This window comes from Armigeres subalbatus, chromosome 3 (assembly GCF_024139115.2).
Source record: "Armigeres subalbatus isolate Guangzhou_Male chromosome 3, GZ_Asu_2, whole genome shotgun sequence".
Lineage (NCBI taxonomy): Eukaryota > Metazoa > Arthropoda > Insecta > Diptera > Culicidae > Armigeres > Armigeres subalbatus.
The window spans coordinates 257,504,330-257,529,033 of NC_085141.1; the positions used below are offsets into that span (position 1 = coordinate 257,504,330).

The 24,704-nt window shown below is 40.7% G+C and overlaps 1 protein-coding gene across 5 annotated transcripts in view; it reads right to left on the bottom strand.

Annotated features, from left to right (window-relative positions):
* Nucleotides 1-24,704, bottom strand: part of LOC134223780 (uncharacterized) — a 145,631-nt gene that overhangs the window by 108,622 nt on the left and 12,305 nt on the right. For 4 of the 5 annotated variants that reach the window (XM_062702972.1, XM_062702971.1, XM_062702973.1 and 1 more), the window contains exon 2: nt 1,031-3,787. In XM_062702972.1, the coding sequence (XP_062558956.1) occupies nt 1,031-3,787 (2,757 nt within the window). The remainder of the gene's footprint in view (nt 1-1,030; nt 3,788-24,704) is intronic. The other variant, XM_062702974.1, reaches the window with a different exon arrangement.

Below are 24,704 nucleotides of genomic sequence, written 5' to 3' on the forward strand. Positions count from 1 at the left end.
ATGCGTCTTATTTCATCTCATATAAAAACTATATTAGTTGAAGCAGTTGAAGGAAAACGTTCAGAGAATTGTGATAACAAAAATTGATATCTCACGCTTATTGACCTTATTTAGTTCTGGGTCGCGTGGATTTGGCACGGATTGAATTTCTTACCGCGCGATTAAATTTTAGTCGGCGAGTATTTGGCGCGGAAAATATTTCAGTATCTCCTTAACAACCCTGGATTTCACGTGCACAATGAATGATAAGGTTTTTTGGATCTCAGATTCTCTTCTTCTCATAATTCTTCCTGGTACTGAGTTTTTTTTCATTTGTTTTTCTAATTAATTGCACTTCTCCACACATTGATTATACAGTTTTGTCCACAAGGATTGGAGATGCCTTTGAAAGATTCATCTCCTCAATGAATCACATACAGTGGTTGGTTTCTTACACACCGCTGCCGTATCCATGCGCTATCGTATATGTAAAAATAGCCAGCTTGTGTTAACCACCTGAAGTTTGTATGGCGAAAGACACCTAACGCGGAATTTCTCAACAGTAGGAACTTTTCACGAAAAACTATTTGGTACCAGTCATGTAGGAAGGTGTCCGCTACTACGCCTACCAAATATTTTTTCGATTAAGGTGCTTATTTTTGAGATATTAAACATTAGATGCTTTTCGCCATACTGATTTCCAAAAGTTAACTCTTAGTGTGCCGCTGTAATCACGCTCAAAGCGGGCGATTCATTTTACACTACTGGGCTTCTCACCCAGGGAAGGGAAGGTCCCATTCCCGCCGCTAGAGAGCAGCATTATTGTAACGGTTCTCCTATAGGGCGTGCGAAAGAATAAATAAAACAAAAACACGATCCGCCGAATGATATATGCAGCCAAACACGGTACGAAGATTGCAGCATTATTTAATTTAATTAGGATTTTTCATGCGAAAAAAAACATCCACTTCACTAATTGTACTAAACTGAGTTTTGTTATACAAAATATTCTCTTAAAATTCAAAAATTAAAGATTGATTGTGCTACTCACATCTTCAGCTTCCATGACAATTTCCATCACTTCATCCGCACTGCTCTCTGTGGTATCGATCGTAGTTGGAGTAATTTTCCTATGCGTTGGACTGAGATAGATATCTTCTTTCACCTTACGTTTTGGACTGGTGTGCTTGGAATGGTAGCCACCGTTTTCTTCCGGAAATTCTTCTTGATCCGATATGTCGGACGCCGTATCGTTCGACATTTGTCTACTGTGCTGGGAGAACACTTTTTCAGAATATTGCTTCTCGAATTCGGCCACTTTTTCCTGAAAATATGTCCGCAAATCGTCCATCTCCTGGGTATGGCGAGCCTCGAGCTCACCTTTCAATTCTTCGATTTCCACGGAGCCACTTTTCACATTAGACAACAGTAATCGTAGTCGGTTCACTTCCGTTTCATGTTCATTTTTCTCCGCCACAAGTCGTTCTTGTATAACTTTGACTTCATCTTCACTAGTCGATTTCATTTTATCCAATTCTTGATGTATATAATCATCGAATTTTTCTTGCACCATATTGAAAAGTCTCAGTTCTTCTGGAGATAGATATTTCCTAAACTGTTCTAATTGTTTGCTGAAGGTAGTTGGAATGTGCAGAGGGTTTTGTTCCGAATAATCAATATCCAAATTTAAATCCAGTTGCCGTTCTCGCGAATTTCGGTTAGAACGCTCCTCATACATATCCGGAAAATCGGACAAGGCATCATCCGTTTCACTGACTAAATCTATTGAAATTTCAGATATTCTCTGTCCTGTGCTTTCCTGATCACGCATCCAATGCGGCTTTTGTTTAATTGTATCCGCATTCTCCGCCAGTTGTTTAGTGAGACGATTGACTTCCGCAATCAATTTAATACTTTCTGATCGTTCCTGATCGCGTGATTGATTGCTTTCTTGTAACTTTTCTGCGAGCGTCACAATCCACTGATTTTGATCAGCCACTTTCTGCAGCAATTCTTTTCTGGAGACTGTTTCATCGTTCAGCGGTCTGTACTCAGTGGAATTCGTGGCTAGGCTACTGGAGTCACTAGATCGCAATGGATCTCTGAGCGACTCTAGACGTGCTTCTTTCAAAGAATCTCTGGTCGAATAGGCCTCTAACATTATATCCTTGGTAGCAATGATTTCATGCAACTGTTTTATTTCGTTATTCATTGCCTGAAACATGGTCAAACTCACAACACTGTCTAAATCACTTTTGTTCAAACTCAAGGAATCCGGGATGTTTTCCTTGTTGTCCTCGTAAATGGTACTTTCTATATTGAGCGGCTTTTGTAGAATTTTATCTTCTAGTATTTTGCGCATTTCTTTGCCCTTTTCTAGAACCGCTATCGGTTTTGATTGCTCATCATCGGTGATTGGTCGATTTTCCGAATGGTTTGAATTTGTCAACGTTTGTTCTGACTCCTCAGAGATATCTTCTAATGCTTCCTTAACTTCGGTAACCTTTTCCATTTGTTTCACCATTACAGGTTTATCAACTTCTATTTTATCTTCCGGGACATCTAAATCATGCTGCGTTTTGACTTCTTCGAAAGATTTGCTTGAGTTCAATATTTTGTCTTTCAAATCACCAGACACGTTACTGTCCGTCGAATCTTCACTTTGTTCCTTGAACTGATACATCTCTGACACATCCATCTCGTTCACTGCCGATGCCTCTACCGAAGGGTTTGACGTTATCATTTCTTCTATGGAGTTATCTTCTTCTACACTTGAATCATGCACTCCTGATTGCTCTTCACACAATTTCACTACCCCGAGACTTGCAAATTTAGGCTTATCTTCACTTTGTTTGCTTTTTTCGTTAGCTTCCATACTTTTGCTTCTTATTTGTATTGGCGGTAGGGTTTGAGATGATGATTCCTTATCACTTTTTATAGATTTATGAATCATCTCACTTTGTGAACTGCGATCATTATTATCACTCATCATACGATCACTCTCCGTATCCCGAGCTAACTCAGAGATATCATTTGTGGTACTGTAACTGTTATCTCCACTGTTATCTAAAACATTTGGTTGTTTCTGAAGCTTCTTCAACGATTTCAAACTCACTTTACTATCATTTATTAATACAACATCTTCATTCAACGGAGATAACTCCTTTTTGGATTCACACACTTTTAGGCTTTCTGAGCCTTGATTTGCATTAGAAGCTTTAGGTATCAAATCACTTTCTAGAGCATATGCATTTTCTGAAACAACTTTCACACATTGGATCTCTTCTGCAACTAACGACCTATCGCGATTTTGTTGCAAAACACTAATTTTGATTTCTTCATCTTTCTGATCGTCACTTTCACTTAATGGTTGAAAATGTTGAGCTATTTCATCGCCAGACAGTTGCAACTCATCGATGTCGAATTTTCCAACAAACGACCCACCAGGTACTGGTTCGTCATCAATATCAAACAACTGTTTCTTCCTATCAGTAGCTGCTCGACTGTTATCTACGGACTGTCGCCGTGGTGTATTTTCTACCGAGCCAATATTCAGCATAAGGTTTTCCGATATGCTACCGCTAGCATCGTTATCCAATGTGCTTTCATCGTCAGGTATATCTATTTCCTCCATAATCTCTAAACTATCCTCATTGTTGCTACCACTGGCACTAGCACCGGTACTGGAACTGCTCACACTGAGACTACCGATAATTTCTTCCTCTAGCTTGAAGCGAACTGACGATTCAGTGCGACCCAAGAGTGAGGTAGACGATTTGTTCGAAAGCTGGGACGGACTTGATGGCACCTGGAAATGCACAAAAAAAACGGTGTCGTTAGTATTTATAGATTGACGTAAAATGTCTATGGTTGCGAAAAATGAAGGTTGAAAAGGCCATGGTGTAGAAGGGTTGTTTCCTACAGTGGTAAAATGTTTCGGTTCATAAAACATCTAGTGTGAGGGCAAGATACTACCAATCATTTGCATACATATCCTTGAAGTTTTGGTTTGCAGCAAAAATGATTAATCCATCTAGCAGTGGCTGTGCCTTTCTTGTGCGATATAAAAAGTAAACTGCACACAATAAAAGTTTAAAAAAGCACTGCTGGATATACCTACATAGGCCACATTTGGGTACATCATTTGAGGAACCTTCGTCGAGCGCAACTTATTGCGAGCAAATCAGATAAGTATGAGCGCAGAAAAGTTACGTTTTAAAATTCTATCTAGTATTCAGGCCAAAGCTTCTGATTACATAGTCTGATAAGGCAAAATAGGAAACAATGGGACAAAATCCCCCGTCGAATGCAACTTGTTGCGAGCAAAGTGGGTAAGAGTTCTATATTTCTTTTTTTATCATGTGATGAATGTGATTTGGAGTAATCGAAATAGCACTTCAAGTAGACAGATTCCATTATTTCTCTAAAATCATATCATATCATATTTTGCAACATTAAAAATACAGATTATTCAACCAAGCAGTGATAAGTGATAATGCCTTTCTCGATACAATCGTTACAATTTGCCCAGGTGTGATACATACCTAAGATAATTGCCCTACGGTGATTACGAACGCGTTATAGGCGCATTTAAATGGAAAATCCATTATTTTCTTTATAATTTATTTTGAAATAAACGATCGATCTTTATCAAATTCAATAATGATCAACTAAGCTTTGTCGAATGCAACTTGTTGCGAGAAATTCGGTTATAACTGGTTTTGGTCAACGCCGTCGGTCAACGCCGTCAATGGACCATTTTATACTCATATTTCGCTTCCTGATCGAAAACTATGAAAAAAGAGCCGTTGAATGACTGGTTTTGGTGCTGAAAATAAAATGTCCTCTTCCACAGGTTCCCCGGGGCCAATCCGTAGGTCCAGGAAGTGGTCAGAGCCGTCAATGAACCATTTTATATTCATACTTCGCTTCCTGATCGAAAACCATGAAAAAAGAGCCGTCGAGTGACTGGTTTTGGTGCTGATACTAAAATGCCCTCTTCCACTGGTTCCCCGGGGGCATCCAAGCGACTCCAGGATCCGTTTATTCAATTGGTTTTTCATTCTTGACACATTAGAAGCCTTCTGGAATGAAATTATAGTGGCCGATCTATCGAAAAGTAAGATTCAAATGAAGCTGTGGCCTTTCCCCTTTGATAAGTATCGATCAGAACCGATTATAAAAAAAATGGCCATATCTCACTTGATTATGGTCCGATTCCAAATCCCAATATATGGTTCCAATCGGCAAGAGCCCTACTTCATTTATGGTTACTAATATTATTTAATTTTTAGCCACAACTTATTCAGGGTGTCGACTCAAATTTGAAAATAAAATTCCCTGACTTTCCAGACCATTCCTCGAAAAATTCCAGGTATGAAAAATGTTTTTTTTTTAATTCCTAGAAGCGCATGAAAATCTCTGCATGTGTAAACCCTTGAAGTCTATTATGAGTTCCTGAGCTACTGGAAGCCTAATCACCACTAGAAACAGAACATTGAGGATTTGGAAAAATCGTAGGCAATTCTGGTCGTTCATAAAGATTCAAGTTAATGCGCAGAACTCCTGAATTTTTTTCATAATTCACATCTTTCCAAATTTGGCTCCAATTAATGTTTTCTAGTGCCTTCATCCACCATTGGGAATTCTCACGGACTCCCTAGTGTCGCAATAGACTTCCAATACTACTGACGGACTGCTTCACATTATCTTTCTGGAAATTATTGTGAAATCTTGTATCTTTTAACACGACTTTTGAACTTTTTCCAAACCATAGTGGAAGCTTTTAGAAGTCCTTCTGATGCCATGCCGTTAAAAAATCTTACGGATTAGGTGAACATCGAGAAACTTCCTTGGCTCTCAAGTATACTTACGAAGTAAGTACCTATTCTTATTCACTCTCTGTGGAGTTTATGGACTTCTAAAAATAGTTAACGACTGCTTGCAATCTTCCAGATAATCATGAATGCAATCCCTACAAGCTCACATAAATCTTTGCAGCACTTATAGTAAGCCTAGTGAAATATTCTAATCACTGCAATACTTTAAATAACTTGGTTTGAACACAGTCAGGTCGTTAAATTATTGTCGATTGTGGCCTTCGGTTTAAATAAAGCAATGGTCCCATGGAAAAATATCCAAAAAATATGTGTTTTTTTTTAAGGGGCATAACTAATCTCAAATGCTAAGGGGAGTTACACCTACTCTATTTATTTTAACGATTTTTAGTTGTTTTTCAAAAATGGTCTTGGAGTTCCAGCATTGTTTTATTTATAGAGTGTTGCAACAATCAATGAAACTTAATAAGGAACATCTAATAGAGTTTTTTGAAGAACTCGTGGAAATATGTTAGAAGATTCCTTTGCACGAAGACATTCTGTTCAAATTTGAGTAAATACCATACCAAGTTATTGGAGCGGAGCTTTCGAAAAAATCTACTGAACATCCATCGAGGAGCTCTAGGATAAAAACTATCCAGACAGCTTTTTTAAATCCTTTGGGATTTTTTTATGTTTCAGTGAGAATTCTTAAGTAATTTCTGGACAAAATTCTCAAAGATCAACCAGAATACTTCTTGATAAAATTGTTTTATAAAAATCAAAAGCAGCGAATGTAAAACTGAAACATTACCATTGACAACAACATCATCCTCCTCTTGCGTCCGAGCATAATTATGGAGTATCGAGTAACGTTTAATGTGGTTTAATTGAGACCATCGCCACCTACGTACATGAGGTAGTCCATATGATGCTTTTATCCACTATCATTTTCTCTACATGACCATTAATTTGACTACCTAAGGACGTGGGGATCGACCAATGACTTTATAAGCCCATCATCAAATGGAAGTTCACGTAATGTTTCTAAAATATTACCCTCAGAATCATGTTTGGAGATGAGGCCGATGCTGCAGAGACCGTCACAGGTCAACAAAGATACTATTAGGGGTTTTCGTTTAACAAGCTTCCAAATATCTAATTGTTCTGAACTATGGCCTATTTCAGTCATTTGATTCAGTTTCGACTGCTTTCACTAGATCATTGTTTGGGCGTTTCATTTTTATCAAAAGGAAATGTACTATATATGTACGAATTTCGCGCCAACTTTTCTATGGGGCTGGCAGCACCATCTCAGAATCGAATGAACCTTGGAGGGCATTAAGATATGGTATTTCTAAGCCACTAACTAACGAAAACGGATTTCCGGATAAACTGATACGGTTGATCAAGGCGACGATGGATCGGGTGATGTGCGTAGTTCGAGTTTCAGGGGCATTCTCGAGTCCCTTCGAAACGCGTAAAGGGTTACGGCAAGGTGATGGTCTTTCGTGTCTGCTATTCAACATCGCTTTGGAGGGAGTAATACGAAGGGCAGGGATTGACACGAGTAGTGGTACGATTTTCACGAGGTCCGTCCAGTTATTTGGTTTCGCCGACGACATTGATATCATGGCACGTAACTTTGAGATGATGGAGGAAGCCTACATCAGACTGAAAAGCGAAGCTGAACGGATTGGATCAGTCATCAACACGTCGAAGACGAAGTACATGAAAGGAAGAGGCTCAAGAGAGGTCAATGTAAGCCACTCACCACGAGTTTCTATAGGTGGTGACGAAATCGAGGTGGTTGAAGAGTTCGTGTACTTGGGCTCACTGGTGACCGCCGATAACGATACCAGCAGAGAAATTCGGAGACGCATAGTGGCTGGAAATCGTACATACTTTGGACTCCTCAAGACGCTCCGATCGAATAGAGTTTGCCGCCGTACCATACTGACTATCTGCAAAACGCTTATAAGACCGGTAGTTCTCTACGGACACGAGACCTGGACGATGCTCGTGGAGGACCAACGCGCACTGGGAGTTTTCGAAAGGAAAGTGTTGCGTACTATCTATGGTGGGGTGCAGATGGCGGACGGTACGTGGAGGAGGCGAATGAACCACGAGTTGCATCAGCTGTTGGGAGAACCATCCATCGTTCATACCGCGAAAATCGGAAGACTGCGGTGGACCGGGCACGTAGCCAGAATGTCGGACAGTAACCCGGTGAAAATAGTTCTCGACAACGATCCGACGGGTCCAAGAAGGCGAGGTGCACAGCGGGCAAGGTGGATCGATCAGGTGGAAGATGACTTCCGGACCCTCCGTAGACTGCGTGGTTAGCGACGTGTAGCCATAGACCGAGCCGAATGAATCGACTGCTTTGAGCGTGCTTACAGCGGCACACTAGGAGTTAACTTTCTGAAATCAGTATAGCGAAAGGCATCTAAGGTTCGATTTCTCAAAATTAAGCACTTTTATCGAAAAAATATTTGGTAGGCGTAGTAGCGGACACCATCCCTCATAACCGGTACCAAATAGTTTTTCATGAAAAGTTCCTAATTTTGAGAAACTCTTGCTGGCTCTTGCTGGCTATTTTGTGCATATACTATAGCGCCTGGATGTGGCTGCGGCGAGTAGAAAATCAGCCACTGCCAATAATTCATTGAGAAGACTCTTATATACCGCACAGGCCACTTCGGCCTTAGTCTGAATAAATAAATAAATAAATGCTCTGGAGCTTAGAGATTCATGCCGTCGGCTTTGAAATAAACTGACTATTGATTAAATGGTGTTTTAATGACTTACTTCATTCAACTGCTATTTTTGACAACAAATAAGAAATTCAGGAGATTATAATCATCGCTCCAGATGAAAATATTTGTAGACAAATTCAGCACTTCGCGAAAAAAAGGGTTCGCTGAAAAAAGGCTAAGCTCTCGGCTATCTATGAAAAAATGAAAGGAAAAAAAATCCGTTACCGAATTCATGACTTAAAATTCATGACATCATAAAACTAGGAACATAACTATTACTAGTTTATTCTACAGGAAACCAGATGAGTTGGATAAGACAACCGGGAAACGATTGTGAGAAGCACTTAGAAGACGACCGGGAATCAGATGGTTGAATCATGTTTCCCATGATTTCTTGATCTTCATGTACTTCCCAACAAGTAATTAGTTTCAGGTTTCCCTTATTACAAGTTGTCATACAAAAGCAATGCACACACTTGTACATTTTATTGCATCAAATTGCATAAAAAGTTCAGTCTCAAGACGAATCATTGCACAGAAATACCATGCGTCTCCATATGCTGTTATGCTTATATGCTGCTGAACAGATTTCAGCATCGCTACCTACCGTTTCCCCTGGGAGGCCCATTTTCGCCTGAAAACACTTATGGGGACATACAGATATCGTAATAACTTAGATTATCGTATCAACTTAGTATTTTAACTTCAATCAATGAATATGCAATCATGCAAACATAAAAATGACTTCGACGCTATTAAAGCGTTCTCCAAACGGGCTTGGTAGTCATATGGCTACCACTTCTGCCTTACACGCATGAGGTCGTGGGTTCAATCCCAGGCCCGTTCCATTCCTTCTACTTTGTATCTTTCCACATGTTTCTCATGTTCTAACAATCACTAGAAATGAAAATGGGCTTTCATACCATTTCTATCCTATACCGTGCAAACCCATATTTCGGACGCATTGAAAAAAAGATATTTTAGTTACTAGATAAAGATTGTCGCTGTCGTCGCTGTCCGGAACATCTTTTGCTGGCGAGGATAGGGGAGCTAAATGTCAAAGAAGGAAAATCCATACGATTTGACAGGTATGTACCACACATGTTTCGGACAGCAGAACAAAGGGAACAGTAGCGACAATCTTTATCTAGTAACTAAAATATCTTTTCATTGAAACTTCGGACACCAGACTTTGTAAGGAAAGTTTTTTGAAATATTTCGCTTGAAATCTGTCAATAAGCTCGTTGAAAGAACTGCATATTTAAATGTAGTTTAAACATACTTCTACCATAGTTAGCCATGTTATTTTAAATTGATTGTTTATTCGACTGTCATACGCAACAAATTATCCAGAAAAAACAATGTTTGCATTCCAAGTTTTATTTAAAACAGCTGTCCGAAGTTCGAGTTCGAAGTGTCCGAAATATGAATCGGTGCGTGCAAGTGTCCGAAGTTAGATTACAGAGGAAGACAATTTATTTCAATGATAGTGAAATTTCTAGGCTCAAAGGAATAAATATTAAACAATCAACCATATTTTGTGTCCCTTCCAACATGTAATTAATTCTGTTTGAAAAGAAATGATTAGCAGTTCGTGTGTTTCATCCGTGTTAATGTCGCGAAGCCCTTAAGCGTCCGAAATATGAATTTGCACGGTACCTACAAACATGACTTGTTCTAGCAGGTAACTGTTGGAATTCGAACGAAAAACTCGATAGCTTGCAGCTATCACAGGGGCCAACTGGCCGGGGTATAAGGCAAACGATCTGATCCACTTGATGATTTATAACGAACTAACTTTCTACATAGTACCGTGGGGGACCGAAACCCGTACATCACCGAAATCCGTCCACTTAGTAAAAGATATCAATAAAATAAAGGGAGTTTGAGGGAATTAATGTATGAATCATTTATCTTATCCTGATCTTATACTTGACAGTAAGCTTTCTGGCCATTGAAATGGGAAGTAGGCTCTGAAATTAAAATAACATAATTAAAAAACAAATCGCCACCCCGCAAACGCGAGGTTTCAGCAGCCATTGTGTTCGCGTGTTGGACGCAATTGTACCGAAAGTGAGTGTATAAATTGCAAATTGCAATTAATAGAGTATGATCAGCAACATAAATAACAAAGGGATCACTTCTCAAGGTGCTTATTGCGCTATTTACAGTGTTAGTTTGATCAATTAATCTGTTTCAAGTTTTGTTAGTAAATAGGGTAAAGGATGTATTTTGGACCACCCTTACGGGGGCTCTTATTTTGGACCACCAAGAGGAATTTGCACTCAGTGGTCCAAAATATGAGCCGTCGAACTGGTGGTCCAAAATACCTCCCTTACCCTAGCTGTACGGATTATGATCCTATGATTCAAAATCCGTCCACGGTGGACGGATTTCGATTCAGAAGATGTTGATTCTGTTCGTAATTTTATCAATTTTATCATTACTTTCAGTGCAATACAGTGGAGCACTGAAAAATAGAGGCCCTTGTGCAGTTAGATCAATGACGAACGTTCTATTTGCATTCGATTTGTATTTGCTAGACACTTTTCATATACTGAAGTGCTTAAATGTACGGGTTTCGATGCACCACGGTACGGTGTCCTATTTATAGTCAGCTCTTCCCTATAGAATGTTCAAGATTGTATTCAAGCATTATTGTCTGTCCTATTGTATGTAAGCTCTATTATAGTACTATAGATATTGTGTTTAGTGTGTGCCTGGCTAAATGCTATAAAAGTGTCAATAACAATACATGGATAAACAAATGACTACTTTGTGTTTACGATCTAGAATGATCGACGGGTAAGTTATTTACATCTTTTTATCGTGTTTTACAAGCAACTAAATAATTTTTTTTATCGTTTCAGGTATGTTATGTAATGCTCCAAAGCTGGAGTAAGGTATGCGAAAAAGGGGTAAGTATTCAATGACATTTAAAGTGGCGAATAAGTGATGTGTTGTGGCCTCAGCATGTGATGTGTGATGAAAACACTTTGGTGGCTTGCTGATGGCCTTAACAGAACCTAATCCCAAAATTCCAATAAAAATTCTGCATGAACTTGTGGCGAGTGCAGAGGTGTTCTCGGCTTGCAGTGGGCAACCCGAGCAAAGGCAGATAACTGAAATGATATCAAACTGATAACACGATTAGTTATCCTTCTTATCATTTTGATATTTAGTTATCAATCATGTGATTAATTGATAACTGAGTAATAACAAATTTTATTGTCAATACAAATTTTCTTCTAAATTTCGCGTCGTTCAGAAATGGGGCTAAGCATTCTACCCTTGCCAACATACTACTTCTGTTAAATGTAGCCGGCATAGGGGAAGATACCCAGAAATCACCCTCCCCCCAGTTTTCGCCCACCTATTTTAAAACTTTAATTTCTCGTAAACTAGTTGTTGAAAACAGTTACAGTTAAAGTTTTTACATACAAGCAACAATCAATTATCATAGCAAATATCATATAAACCTGCCGGAAACGATAAAAACATATCTGCAGAAGGAATTAAGTCATAGAACATTGACTGAACTGATAGATTTGACTTTATATAAATAAAAACTACTTGAGGTTGATTTGACTAGCGAGAGGATTCACTCATGGCCGGATTGAGGAAGAGGGGGGGGGCTTTGAGTCATGACCCCGAGCCCTCACATAACCGTATGTACCAAAATCAACCTTTTTCGTACATTTAGGAGCTCCCGAAAACTGTCGACCCCGACCCTGGATTCGCCAAATGGCAAAATTTTTCACGGATTAATTCTTGCTGGATCAGCAGTGTTGCTGTTTATATATGCATATGAAAACATGAAACGTTTCACTGCGAATTACAAGGTTGTGGTTTAGTTAGAATAAAACAAGAACCGAAATCGATCTACAGCATGGCGCTGCTAGTAACCTAATGATTGACAATTAGAGAGAGAAACTAACCTAAGCCTATTATTTGGCCTATTATTTATAAACCTATTGTACTGGAAAAAAATCAATAAAAGTACGATAAACCATATTTATTCTAATTGATTGCTGGTTCGCTATTTTGAATTAAATTCGGTTATCATTTTTGTTATGTTGACTGGTAATTCAACCAAAATGATAACAATTCTAGTTATCAATATAACTAGTTTGTTATTAAGGTGACTCGGGGAAGCACTACACACCGTGTTATTTTTCCTATCTTTTGTCTCTTTCTGGCATTATCACCTCGTAACTTTGAAGCGGCGTATTTCGGTTTAGAGTTGTTTGATGTAACTGTAAATGTATCAGCATGTAGATTGCGAGTAAGCACGCGCCAGTGATACTTTTTCAAATCATATTTGTTGTAGATAAAAAATTAAGCATTCAATGATGAAAATGTTGACGATTTGATGATTGTTCGTGCTTCCCGTGTCACCTTAATAAGTTATTCTGCTCTCAACTCTGTACAGCTGACTGTTATTTACATAAAATGGTCATATGGCATCATGTTGTAGAAAAAAAATTAAGCATTCAATGATGAAAATGTTGAAGATTTGATGATTGTTCGTGCTTCCCGTGTCACCTTAATAAGTTATTCTGCTCTCAACTCTGTACAGCTGACTGTTATTTACATAAAATGGTCATATGGCATCATGATTTGATTATAAATAGTTTTCAGTAAATGCAAGATTGTAGAAAGCGTATTAATGCTGTTCTCTTCTGCTCCTCAAGAATTGGGTATTGGGTGAGTGCCTAGAGACGACGCCGTGCAATCACTCGATTCGAGTTCGAATCCCAGTGAATGGCAAAATTTTTTTTCAATGCGTAACGAAGTCGGCAAAGAAGATTCAACTATTTTGGTCGATAAAACAGTGATGGCTGATAACTAAATAATAACTAAATTAGTTATTTGAGTAAATAACATGTATAACAAAATGTGTTATCAATTTGGTATCAGTGATAACTTAATTTGTTTTCATGTAGTTATTTCACGAATAAAATTCTGGTATCATTTTTGTTATGTTGGCTGTTAAGTCAGCCAAAATGATAACAAGTTCAGTTATCAATATGTCCGATAACCGGATAACAGAATTTGTTATCAATTAGTTATTTATTTGTGCTCGGGGAGTGATTGCATCATAAATCCCTTCCCATCCTCGATAGACCGTGAGGACCTCGCCAGCGCCGTTATCGACCATTTAAAATATAAAGCTCTCAGACTGTGCTCATGTTTCCATCCATAGGTTCCTTGTGCAATAGCGATTGTTCTGGTCAATCAAGGAGTAGTAACTTCGAAATGTATGGCCATGCTTATTAAAGCGACGAACCTTCTCCAATTTTGTGACCAAATATTCTCGGAATATTCCCAATCAATCAACTAACGCTGGTAACCAATCGATTCTTGAGGTCGAAAACTACAAATGCAACACATAAGCGTCGCAAATACAAATTTACTGTCGTCACGTTTACTCTGGCGGGCATCTAAACACCCGCTCCCTGTTGGTAAAAACTTCAAAATCTAAAAACTCATGAACAATGCAAATCAATCGTTAGATGAAACGCACCCAACTCCGCACCTAAACACTCATGACGGAATGAAATCATCCATTTAAATCATCATAGGGTTTCGTTTGTTCTCTTTCGTTAAAAATAGTGATTCGACGTTCGTTGCGCAAAACGATGGATACTCTTGAGTAAATAATAAATACTCTAAATGCTAAGGAAGCATTTAGTTGTTATAAAAATGTGAAAGAAACAGAAAAATAACTATTCATGTTTTTCCGTTAGCGTTATGGAACATATTTGAGTAATGACAATAATGATTTTGATGGCGAGTTGCTGCATATTATGAAAAGTTTAAAAAACATTTTTGAGAGACATGAAAATCCAGAAAACCAGTCCTAGTAGTAATTCTGGTAAATTTCTGAGGATCTTAACGATTATCTGAATATTCAAATGGAAATAGTTATTCATCGTTTTATTGAATTGTATTTGCAATTCGGAGATACCAATGCATGAAATCTGAAAATTGTACCTAGAAGAACATTTCCAGAGCTAAATCATCTAAACTACAGTCGACTCTCTACATCTCGATGTTCTGTATCTCGATATCTCTCCCTATGTCGATGGTTTTCTCGGTCCCTTCAATCAACATACATTTGGGCTTTCTATATCTCGATAACCTCCCTATCTCGATATCTCTCTATCTCGATGGGTTCTGATCATATTTTGTTCAGGATTTACTCTCCTTATGTCGATATGTTCAAATTTTTAGGCTACTAGACCATCTTTGGACAACAACAAACACATCAACAACAGGAAACGACATTTGTTTTGTTGTCGTTTTTCATAGCAACGAGCTTTTTTGAATCTAGTACCCATTTCAATTTTCCTTCCATTGCTCGATCTCTCCCTATCTCGATGGTCCCTTCAATATCGAGATGTGGAGAGGCGACTGTAAAACTGAAATAATGCACCTGAAGCTAGTCTTCTCAGTAAATTTAAGATAACAATTTCTTTTCTTTAGTGTATGTTTCCCGTTTCTACTACATATGATTTAGTGATTCCTTGTGAAGTTTATCCAATCGATTTATCGAAACAAAAGACGACGTAAAGAAACCCATTCGCGCAAAACCCCTGCGTAAATAACGTCTAATACAAAAGAAATGCGTTCGAAAAAAATACCAGTTCTGCGATTTGTAACATGAGACATAATCTCGCAGTAAATAGCAGAACTATTAGCAACAAAATTGCCAATGTCACGAAACATGGATGTTTGTTTTGTCTTCCAACAGGCACAAGAACGGATTATCTATGAGCAAACAATGTGCATATTCTTGCCCTAGCCGTGAGGAACTTGTTAAATCGATACGCTAAAGAAGGTTGATTTAACACTCATCCATATAATTCATATCTGTGCAAAAACAAAAATAGTGAGGATTTAGGACGATGACATAGTTTCTTCCTTACATTGATATTGATTTCCTATTCAACTTAAAAATCTTCACACCATAATTTAACTCAGAAATCAGAAAAAAAAGTCACATTACGGACATAACATGATCATATTACAAAATAACATTGATCACAATATTTCAAGATAAGTTGCATAATATCACTATCGCAATTTGCAGCTTAAACACAGAGTATGAAGCAAACACGTTGCCATCTGATATCAAACTACGACACAATTTTGTGTCTAAAGAATCGAGCAAAATTGCCCAACGAAATGCACCACTGACTGCAACACAGAAGCAGCACATGTTGACTCACATTTCACGCACGCAGCTTCTATAGTGTGGGGCTGGGGGTTTCACGCGAGTGCACGATGTTCACTATTCGAAAAATGCCGAAACACTGAATCTTGTTCCCGATCCGATGGTCGTGCAAAGCTAAACGAAACAACATGTAAGTGAAGCAGGCCGTCAACATAACACCCGAGGGTTGCGTGACGATTTCCGAGATTGTTTGTGTTCGATCGCATCGGAAGCCGGGCACCTGTAGCAAAGTTGGTAGCTGTTGCAACGGTTTGCCTAAGAATGTGGATATATTTGAAATCGTAAGGTTCTGAAAATTAATCAGCCTTTGCAAGACCTAGCTAGATCGATAGATGCAGACATATTCTATGCTAATGAATAAACGATCCAATGATATATGATTAACAAGAGAATTTCTGCAAAATACTCCTAACACTAAGCTGCGAGGTGGCAATGTCCCAGTGAGGAATCTAATGCCAATGAGAAAAAGAAGAAAACAATGCACTTAATGCACCGTTAAAAAATCAAGAGAATTTTCTTGAAGTTGTCATAGTTTTGTTATTCGTTTTATTTTTATACAATCATGAAAGGGTTGATTGTTGGTTCATTCTACTTATGTATAATTTTAATCTATTTTATATTTTGAAAATTCCCACTTCAATATAAAACGTACATCCTATTTTGATCTGTCTCTAATTTATCACATCTTAGACTTACAACTGGCGCTTCGGACGACATATTTAACAGTATTTATAAACTTACACACTCATCAGTCATCCCGCCGCGCACTATATTTGCTTTGCTATAACAAAAATAGAGGGCCAGCCCTCTTTTCGGCTCGATCGCATCCATCGCAAAGTAAAACACAACACCAAAATGCAGACCCCTCTCGGGAAAAGGCCTATCTAAAAAAACACTTCATATGAAGTATGATGGCATCATAGTGCGTAAGAGACTATAAATTAGAACTCAAACACCACTCGTACACATCAATTACATTAACGAAAATACGATGCTGGATACAGATTCTGTGTATTTGCGAGGAAAACTAAACCCAGCAAAAACAAAACGAAGCAGCAATCCAGCAATATCGAACAGTGGAAAACCGACGCTCATCGGGCCAAATACGCATTCCAAATGGCTTAATGTTAAGTTTCAATTAAGCAAGCGAATTGATTAATTGGCAAGTGATTAGAGTTCAACTTTCTTTCCATTCTAGTGAGTTAAAAATGAAGGTGTTTAGATGTTCTTTAAAAAAAACCTCAAAAACCAACTCCAGCTGTTAAAAAGGGAAGTAATTTTAGTCTAGGTCTCACTAGTCCTATTGAGGGATCAGGTCACGCGGAGATATGAAGACATTCGGAATAAAGAGAATGTGTTTGATCCTTCATTTGGAATTAATTAGGATGAAGTGATTTCTACCACTGAGAAATTTGAAAATATGAAAGCTCCGGGTGACGATGGCATTTGCTGCATACTTTTTAAAAAACTTTTGAGAGTTCTTTATTCTTTTTGGTCAATTTATTTAACAAATGTTTCCAATTGGCATACTTCCCAGATAACGCCAAAGTTTTAACATATTGAAGCCGCACAAAAATCCAGCTGAGGCTTCAAGTTATCGCTCAATCAGTTTGCTTTCTTCAATAAGAAAATATTATGAATGATGGTTCATAATTCATATTAATCATTATGTCAATTCAATTTTTGCTGGTAAGCAATTTGGTTTTCGCCATGGGCATTCAACCCAGTTATGAATAATGAATTAAGCATTTGAAAAAGCATTTGACAGTGTTCGGCATGAAGGTTTGATTGTTAAATTGGTTAATTTTAATTTTGCTTACAATACATTATTAACGAACTTTTTGGAATCCAATGTTGTTCCACTCAGGGTGGCCACTGGGATTATGTCCAAGGGCAGCAGGAACTATTTTTGTTTCTTCCTAAGCAATGGAGGGGGAATCTGCTCAACAAGTGCGGGGTTAGGGATCACCTCCAACAGCAAACGAGGGCGGCAGGACTACTTCCCCGACCCGCTAAACCGTTTCCATTGCCGTCAAGCCCATAGTCCCTTCGGTACAACAAGAAAGTAGTGCTTCAAAGGGGGGCCAGTGCACAACGCACCCTTGACGTTAGCTGCGTGTCCTTGCAGCACCGAACATCGTAACTCGCTTTTTTAGAAGAACACCATGGTATCGTGCCAGCGCGTTGCCGGCTTTCGAGGTGGCCTTACCACGCCCTATGAAGGTGGGAAGGGTCGATTTCGCGCCTGCTTCCCTCTGCACGACTGGTATCAAGAATGATGATGCCGCGTGCACCCCAAATTGACCTCTCTGCGATAGGGTCTATTCGCCAGCACACAGAGGGACTTGCCGACGCGGTGCCTACGCCTGCCCCAGCCTTGACGAGGACCCCTTTCCGTCCTCGGGCTTGGAACCCGCCCGGTTGACCGACGCCGCGAAAGCGACGATACCATGTTGTTCTTCGCGCGGCCACTTGTTCGATAAAAGGATCGAGTTCGACCACAGAGCATGACCACCGGTATGACCCATGAAGCCAACTTCGATCCCTTGGACCACCTCTTATTTGCGTTTGAACTAGCCATCCTTGAGTCCACGCGCCACCTTCTGTGTAGCTCCGAGACGATTTGGGCGATAGCCGATAAAACGGCGTTCCAGCCAACTTCATCTTTACACATCCTCCGAACTAGGTTGTCCGGGGTAGTGTCCAGATCACATGTGGCAAGCATGTCGTCACGCATTGCGCGAAAACGTGAGCACACGAACAACACGTGTTCCGCCGTTTCCTTTAAAACTTCGCACACCAAACACTCGGCGAGACCGAGCAAGCCAGCTGCGTTACCTGCACTGTGATTTTGCAGCACGCTTAAACGCTTGGCACATCGAACCCCCCATGGGGTGCTTGATGTTCACAGCTTTGCTGGAACAAATCAAACAGTTGGGAGGGTTCGTGCAGCATTGTGCCTTATGTCCCTCCAATTCGCAGCGTCGGCAGAGATTGCTTCTGTCAGGGCCTTTGCAGTCCCATTGCTTGTGCCCCCGTTCCAGGCACTTGAAGCAAACTTCGGGTTGCTCGTATATGCCCACAGGGCATACCGACCATCCCACCTTGACGCTCCCTAACTTGACTACCTTGGAGGCGTCCGCTGCAGATAGCCGAACCAATGCTACCTGCGTCCCTGCCGGACCTTTCCGTAACCGGACGGCTGCGGTGGGCGTCTCCACTTCACACTGTCGCCGCAGTGCCGTGACGAGCTCTTCGACTTCGGTTATCTCGTCCAGGTCTTTAACCCTTAGATTCACCTCCGTCGTGAGTGCCCTCACCTTGACCGTCTCGCCTAGGACTTCCTCCTACAACTTCTTGTAGGCGGCGCCCTTTTGTGAGACGCCCCGCTTCAGCTCGAGGATCATCTCGCTCATCCGGGTACGTCTTATACGACGTACGTCGGCGCCGAGTTCACCGAGCTTGACGTCACTCCTCATCGCCTTCAAGACGTCCGAGTACTTAGCCTCGTCCGCCGTGATGACTAGGGCATCGCTCCTGGAGCGATTGGCGCCTACCCTAGACTTCTTACTACCCTCATTCGCCTGGGCCTTCTTTTCGGCCCTATCAGGAACTATGTCCAAGGGCTTGACGACCCCTCCTTAGCTGTCTGTGAGTCACAAACACTAGTGTCCGTAAGCAGACACTATCAAAGCGACTGTGAGCCGCCACGAGGACAGTGGAGGCCAGACAATGGAGGTAATTACGGACGTTTCGGACGTAATTATGTCCTTTCTGGATAACCGAGTCAACTATAGTAAGGACTTGAAACAGGCCGTACTGACCCTCTGCGCTCTAGTCGTGGAGGCGAAGTCGGAATGGAAGACCTTGCTGGAGGCCAGTAAGAAGGCGGAGCACAAGATCCGCCTTCTTACTGAAGAGAAGGAGTTGGCGGTGAGCCAGGCGGTGAAGACCTCGAAGGAGGCCGAATCGAGGATTCGCCTCCTTACAGAGGAGAAGCAGCTGGCGGAGAGCCAGACTGCAGAGCTTCAAAGGCGAATGGCAATCAGCGAAGCAACTCCTAAGCTAAGTAAGGTCACGCAGGAGGCGGACCTGAAAGTAGCAAAAAAAATCCTCGATTCGGACAGTCGAGAGAGTCCGAGCGGATAAGACCGAGAGAAAAACGGTACCTCCACCAAGGATGATACCAGAGGACGGAGGTCGCGAAACCCAAAAAAGGCGAAACGGAGTCATCAGCAGGTCGCAAGGAGTGCGACAAAAGGAGCGGAGCAGGTCACTGCTAAGAAGGGTAGAGCCCAGAAAAAGGGTGCGCCTTCCAATGGCAGTGACAAGCGAAAAGACAGACGTCAAGACTGACGATAGAAGCTACGCTGATGTCTTAAAAACTATGAGAGGCAACGAGAAGCTCTCTAGTCTAGGAAGGGATGTCAACTGCATTCGAAGAACGCGGAAAGGCGAGATGATTCTCGTCTTAAAGCGGGATGCTGCTCGGAAGTGTTTCGAGTATAAAAAGTTTACAGAGGAGGTCCTGGGTGATGGGGTTCAAGTCAGAGCCCTGTTCCCAGTTTTGAACATCCAGTGCAAGGGCATGGATAAGATAATCGAGGCTGGAGACCTGATAGACGCACTGAGAGATCAGTGCAATGTCCAGAACCAGGAATCCGTGATTCGGTTACACAAATGCTACGCGAGAATGCAGGTTGCCTCATTCCAAGTACCTATGACCGAGGCCAAGAAGGTGGTGGATAAAGTGGAACTGAAGGTGGGCTGGTCGGTGTGCTCGTTGAGCACAAGCCAACCCAGTCAGGCCTGTTACAGGTGCCTTGGCCACGGTCATAAATCCTATGACTGCAAGGGACCTGACCGTAGTAAGCTGTGCCGAAAACCACTGCATCAAGATGTCTGATCTGTCCTCCGGGAGCAGACAACAGGCATCTCACCGGTGCTCAGGCCTGTCCGGCCTCTAGAAGGGTCCAGACATGCAAGTAACACAGCTAAACTTGAACCACTGCAAGGCGGCTCAACTGCTGCTACAACAATCGGTTATTGAGTGTAAAACTGATGTTGCCTTGCTGTCCGACCCATACCGCATCCCTGCTGGAAACGGCAGTTGGATTGCGTACAAGTCCGGTATTGTGGGAATTTGGACTTGTGGGCGATACCCCATCCAGAAGATAATATCTTCTCCGGACGATTAGGGTTTTGTCATAGCAAAGGTAAACGGAGTTTACTTTTATAGCCGCTACTGTCCTCCTAGATGGAGTATAGAGCAGTACACTAGGGTAGTCCTGCTGAACGAAGGCCAAGTGCCAACGTTTAGAGGACAGGATGGACGGAAGAACCAGGATAGATGGTCCACGAGGGTCATACTTCTAGCGAAGCGCTGCGCGGGGAAAGTCGACGATAAGCTCAATTTTACGAGCCACGTTGATTATGCATGTCAGCGGGCTTCATTGGCGATAAAATCTTTATCACGAATGATGTCCAACAGATCGGCGGTGCATAGTCAAGTACGTAGGCTGATAGCGAGCGTAGCAATGTCTATCATCCGCTATGGCGTACCGGCATGGGCCGTAGCACTAAAGGCCGAGTACAATGTAAAGAAACTGATCAGAGTACACCGGCTGATGTGCCTACGTGTCGCGAGCGCATATCGCACCTTATCATATGAGGCGGTGTGCGTTATAGCTGGGATGATGCCGATAGACATACTCCTAGAGGAAGATGTGGAGTGCTACAACGAAAGGGACTCGGTGCAAGTGCGACGTGTCAAGAGAGCAGCCTCGCTGCTCAAATGGCAAAGAGCATGGGACACCGCAGTCAAAGATCGTTGGACCCACAGACTGATTCCGGATGTGTCCAACTGGGTCAATAGAAAACATGGTCAGGTCAACTTCCACCTAACACAGGTGTTGTCTGAACATGGTTGCTTTAAAAAATTCCTACACAGGTTTGGCTTCGCAGATTCTGCGGAGTGTCCTGAATGTGTAGGTGAGGTAGCGTCGGCAGAGCATGTGATGAAGGGCACCTGTGATGCAGTGAACACTTTGCTCACCCCGACAACCAACATGTCGCGGGTGGGCTGCTGGGACCTCAGTGTGTAGATATAGAGGTCATTGCGGTTCATGCGCGGTGGTTGTTGTCGAGGTGCTCGTCCCCAACGTGAGATTATGATACAGACCGCTAGGTTACTATCATAGTTTGCGATCGACGCGTGGTGAGGTTACCACCCTTGAAGTCGATGTTGAATGTATTAACGTCAAGTGCGTTTTGGTTTTAGTTGGTCGGGTAAGAATTACATGACTTACCCATCCCCACACTACCTGAGTTACCTCCTCAGGTGTCTGGTTGCAGATTTCCGTTTACCCTTGCTCAAGAAAAAAAAAAGAGTGGCCACTGAAATTCGATTTTCAAATTCCCGTTTTTTTCCCTGCTTATCCCGATAAATTTTACCGAATTTTTCCAGTTTTTATTTTCCTTGAAAAAATCAATAAGAGTTGTTGAACTTTAACTAGGTGTTTTATTTTCTGGAATGATTGAACTAATTGAACGTGTTTCAGGTAGGACGCAGAACTTTCGCGAAATCCGAGTTTGTGCACGGAGAAAAAGCAGTGTAGTTTGAATCAACAAAAATGTTTGTTATTTTAAACTATAAAACATGGTTGAATCAAACTGAAATTTTGTTCAAAATAACCATGATAGATTGGTTGTTTCTAACTCGTAAAAATGACATTTCTGTTGTAAGTTTCAAACTAAAATGTTGGTTGTTCGGAACTGAAATATTAGGCTGATTCAAGCAAAAGTAAGGTTATATCAACCTGTTATTTTGTTTGGAGATAAAACAACCTAAAATCCATTTTAATGTAAACTAATATACTAGTTTTTTTTGGAAAAAAAAATGTTGATATACATAGTTAAGTTTGCCATTTTCAAGGATGTTATCGATCATTTAGTAATTTGCGTTCGATCATTAAGTAGTTTGTTAATAACTCATTCCAAAAACTGAATTTCAAAACGTGTTGTATGGTGGACTTATAGTGTGAAGGTTTTTCTTCAGCTCTGCCTAATGACTCGTTGTTTGAATTCCACTAGTAACGGAGTTATAGCTATAGTTACAATAGCTCAGACTAAATGATAACATAATTCCAATCATTTAGTTCAAGTTACTACAACTAGCGTTATAACTCCGATATTAATTGAATTCTAATAACGAACCATTAGGCAGAGTTGTAGAAAAACCTTCTCACTAGAAGTCCACCATACAACACTTTTTGAAATTCTGCTTCTGGAATGAGTTATTGAAAAGCTACTAAATGATCGAACGCAAATTACTAAATGATCGGTAACATCCTTGGCCATTTTAAGGTGTTTTTATGAGATATTGCGAAAAAAGATTCGGCTACCGGTGGGACTTGAACCCACCTGTTCCATTAACCCTTATGCGGCCGACGGGGTACCCGTGTTCCTTTTTCAACTTCAAGTTGTGATATTTCAACACGTGGATGGCCGACAGGGTACCCGTGTTCCCATAAATTGATATTTTCATAACTTTAACAATTTTCAACCGATTTCGATAATTTTGACAGTTTTGGAAACAGAAACTCATATACTTTTTGCCAATTGTCAAGGTTTACAGCTTTTGTCCATGGTTATACAAGAAATCTTTGAAGTAAAGCTTAAGAGTCTACACACGTAACCGAAGGACTATCAACCAGTTTCAAATATATTACATGCTCATTGCGCTTCTTAGAATAGTCGGTGTTCACAGTATATATTCTGGGTCTCAGAAAACCTCTGGAGTAAGGCCTCAGTCATCCAAAAAAAATCCCTGGAATAAGATCTTATGGTCTGCTAACGTAACCAAAGGTCTATCGTGCAAATTCAAAAACGGTACATGCTCATTATGGTGCTTAACGTATAATGCTTTCACAGTATATGTTCCGAGTCATCCAATGACCTTTTCTTAAAACATGTTTGCATTCCAAGTAGATCTTGTTGCTGTCATTGATACCAGATAGTCTACGAACTCCATACAGTCAAGGTCTTCGTATCAATCTCCATAACGGAGGCACTTAACGAAGAATAAACAAGTTGCGTGACCCCTTCTTGGTATATGTTTGTATTCCAAGTAGTTCTTGTTGTTGTCGTAGGCTCCAGGTAGTCTACGAACTCCATAGAGTCAAGATCTGTGGATCAACCTCAGTAACGGAAGCAGTTATTGAAGAATAAACAAGTTATGTGACCCCTTCTTAGTATTTGTTTGTATTCCAAGTAATTCTTGTTGTTGTCATTGGTTCCAAGTAGTCTACAAACTCCATAAATTCAAGGTTTGTGAATCAACCTCCGTAATGGAGGCAGTTATTGAAGAATAAACAAGTTGTGTGACCCCTTATTGATATATATCTGTTTTTCATGTAGTTCTTGTTGTTGTCGTGAGTTCCAGGTAGTCTACGAACTCCATACAGTCAAGGTCTTCGGATCAATTTCCGTAATGGAGGCAGTTATCGGAGAATAAACAAGCTGCGTGACCCCTTCTTGGTATATGTTTGTATTCCAAGTAGTTCCTGTTGTTGTCGTGAGTTCCAGGTAGTCTACGAACTCCACACAGTCAAGGTCTTCGAATCAATCTCCGTAATGGAGTCAGTTATCGAAGAATAAACAAGTAGCGTGACCCCTTCTTGGCATATGTTTGTATTCTAAGTAGTTCTTGTTGTTGTCGTGGGCTCTAGGTAGTCTACAAACTCCATAGATTCAAGGTCGGTGGATCAACCTCTGTAATGGTGGCAGTTTTTGAAGAATAAGCAAGTTTTGTTACCCCTTCTTGGCATATGTTTGTTTTTCATGTAGTTCTTGTTGTTGTCGTGAGTTCCAGGTAGTCTACGAACTCCATACAGTCAAGGTCTTCGAAAC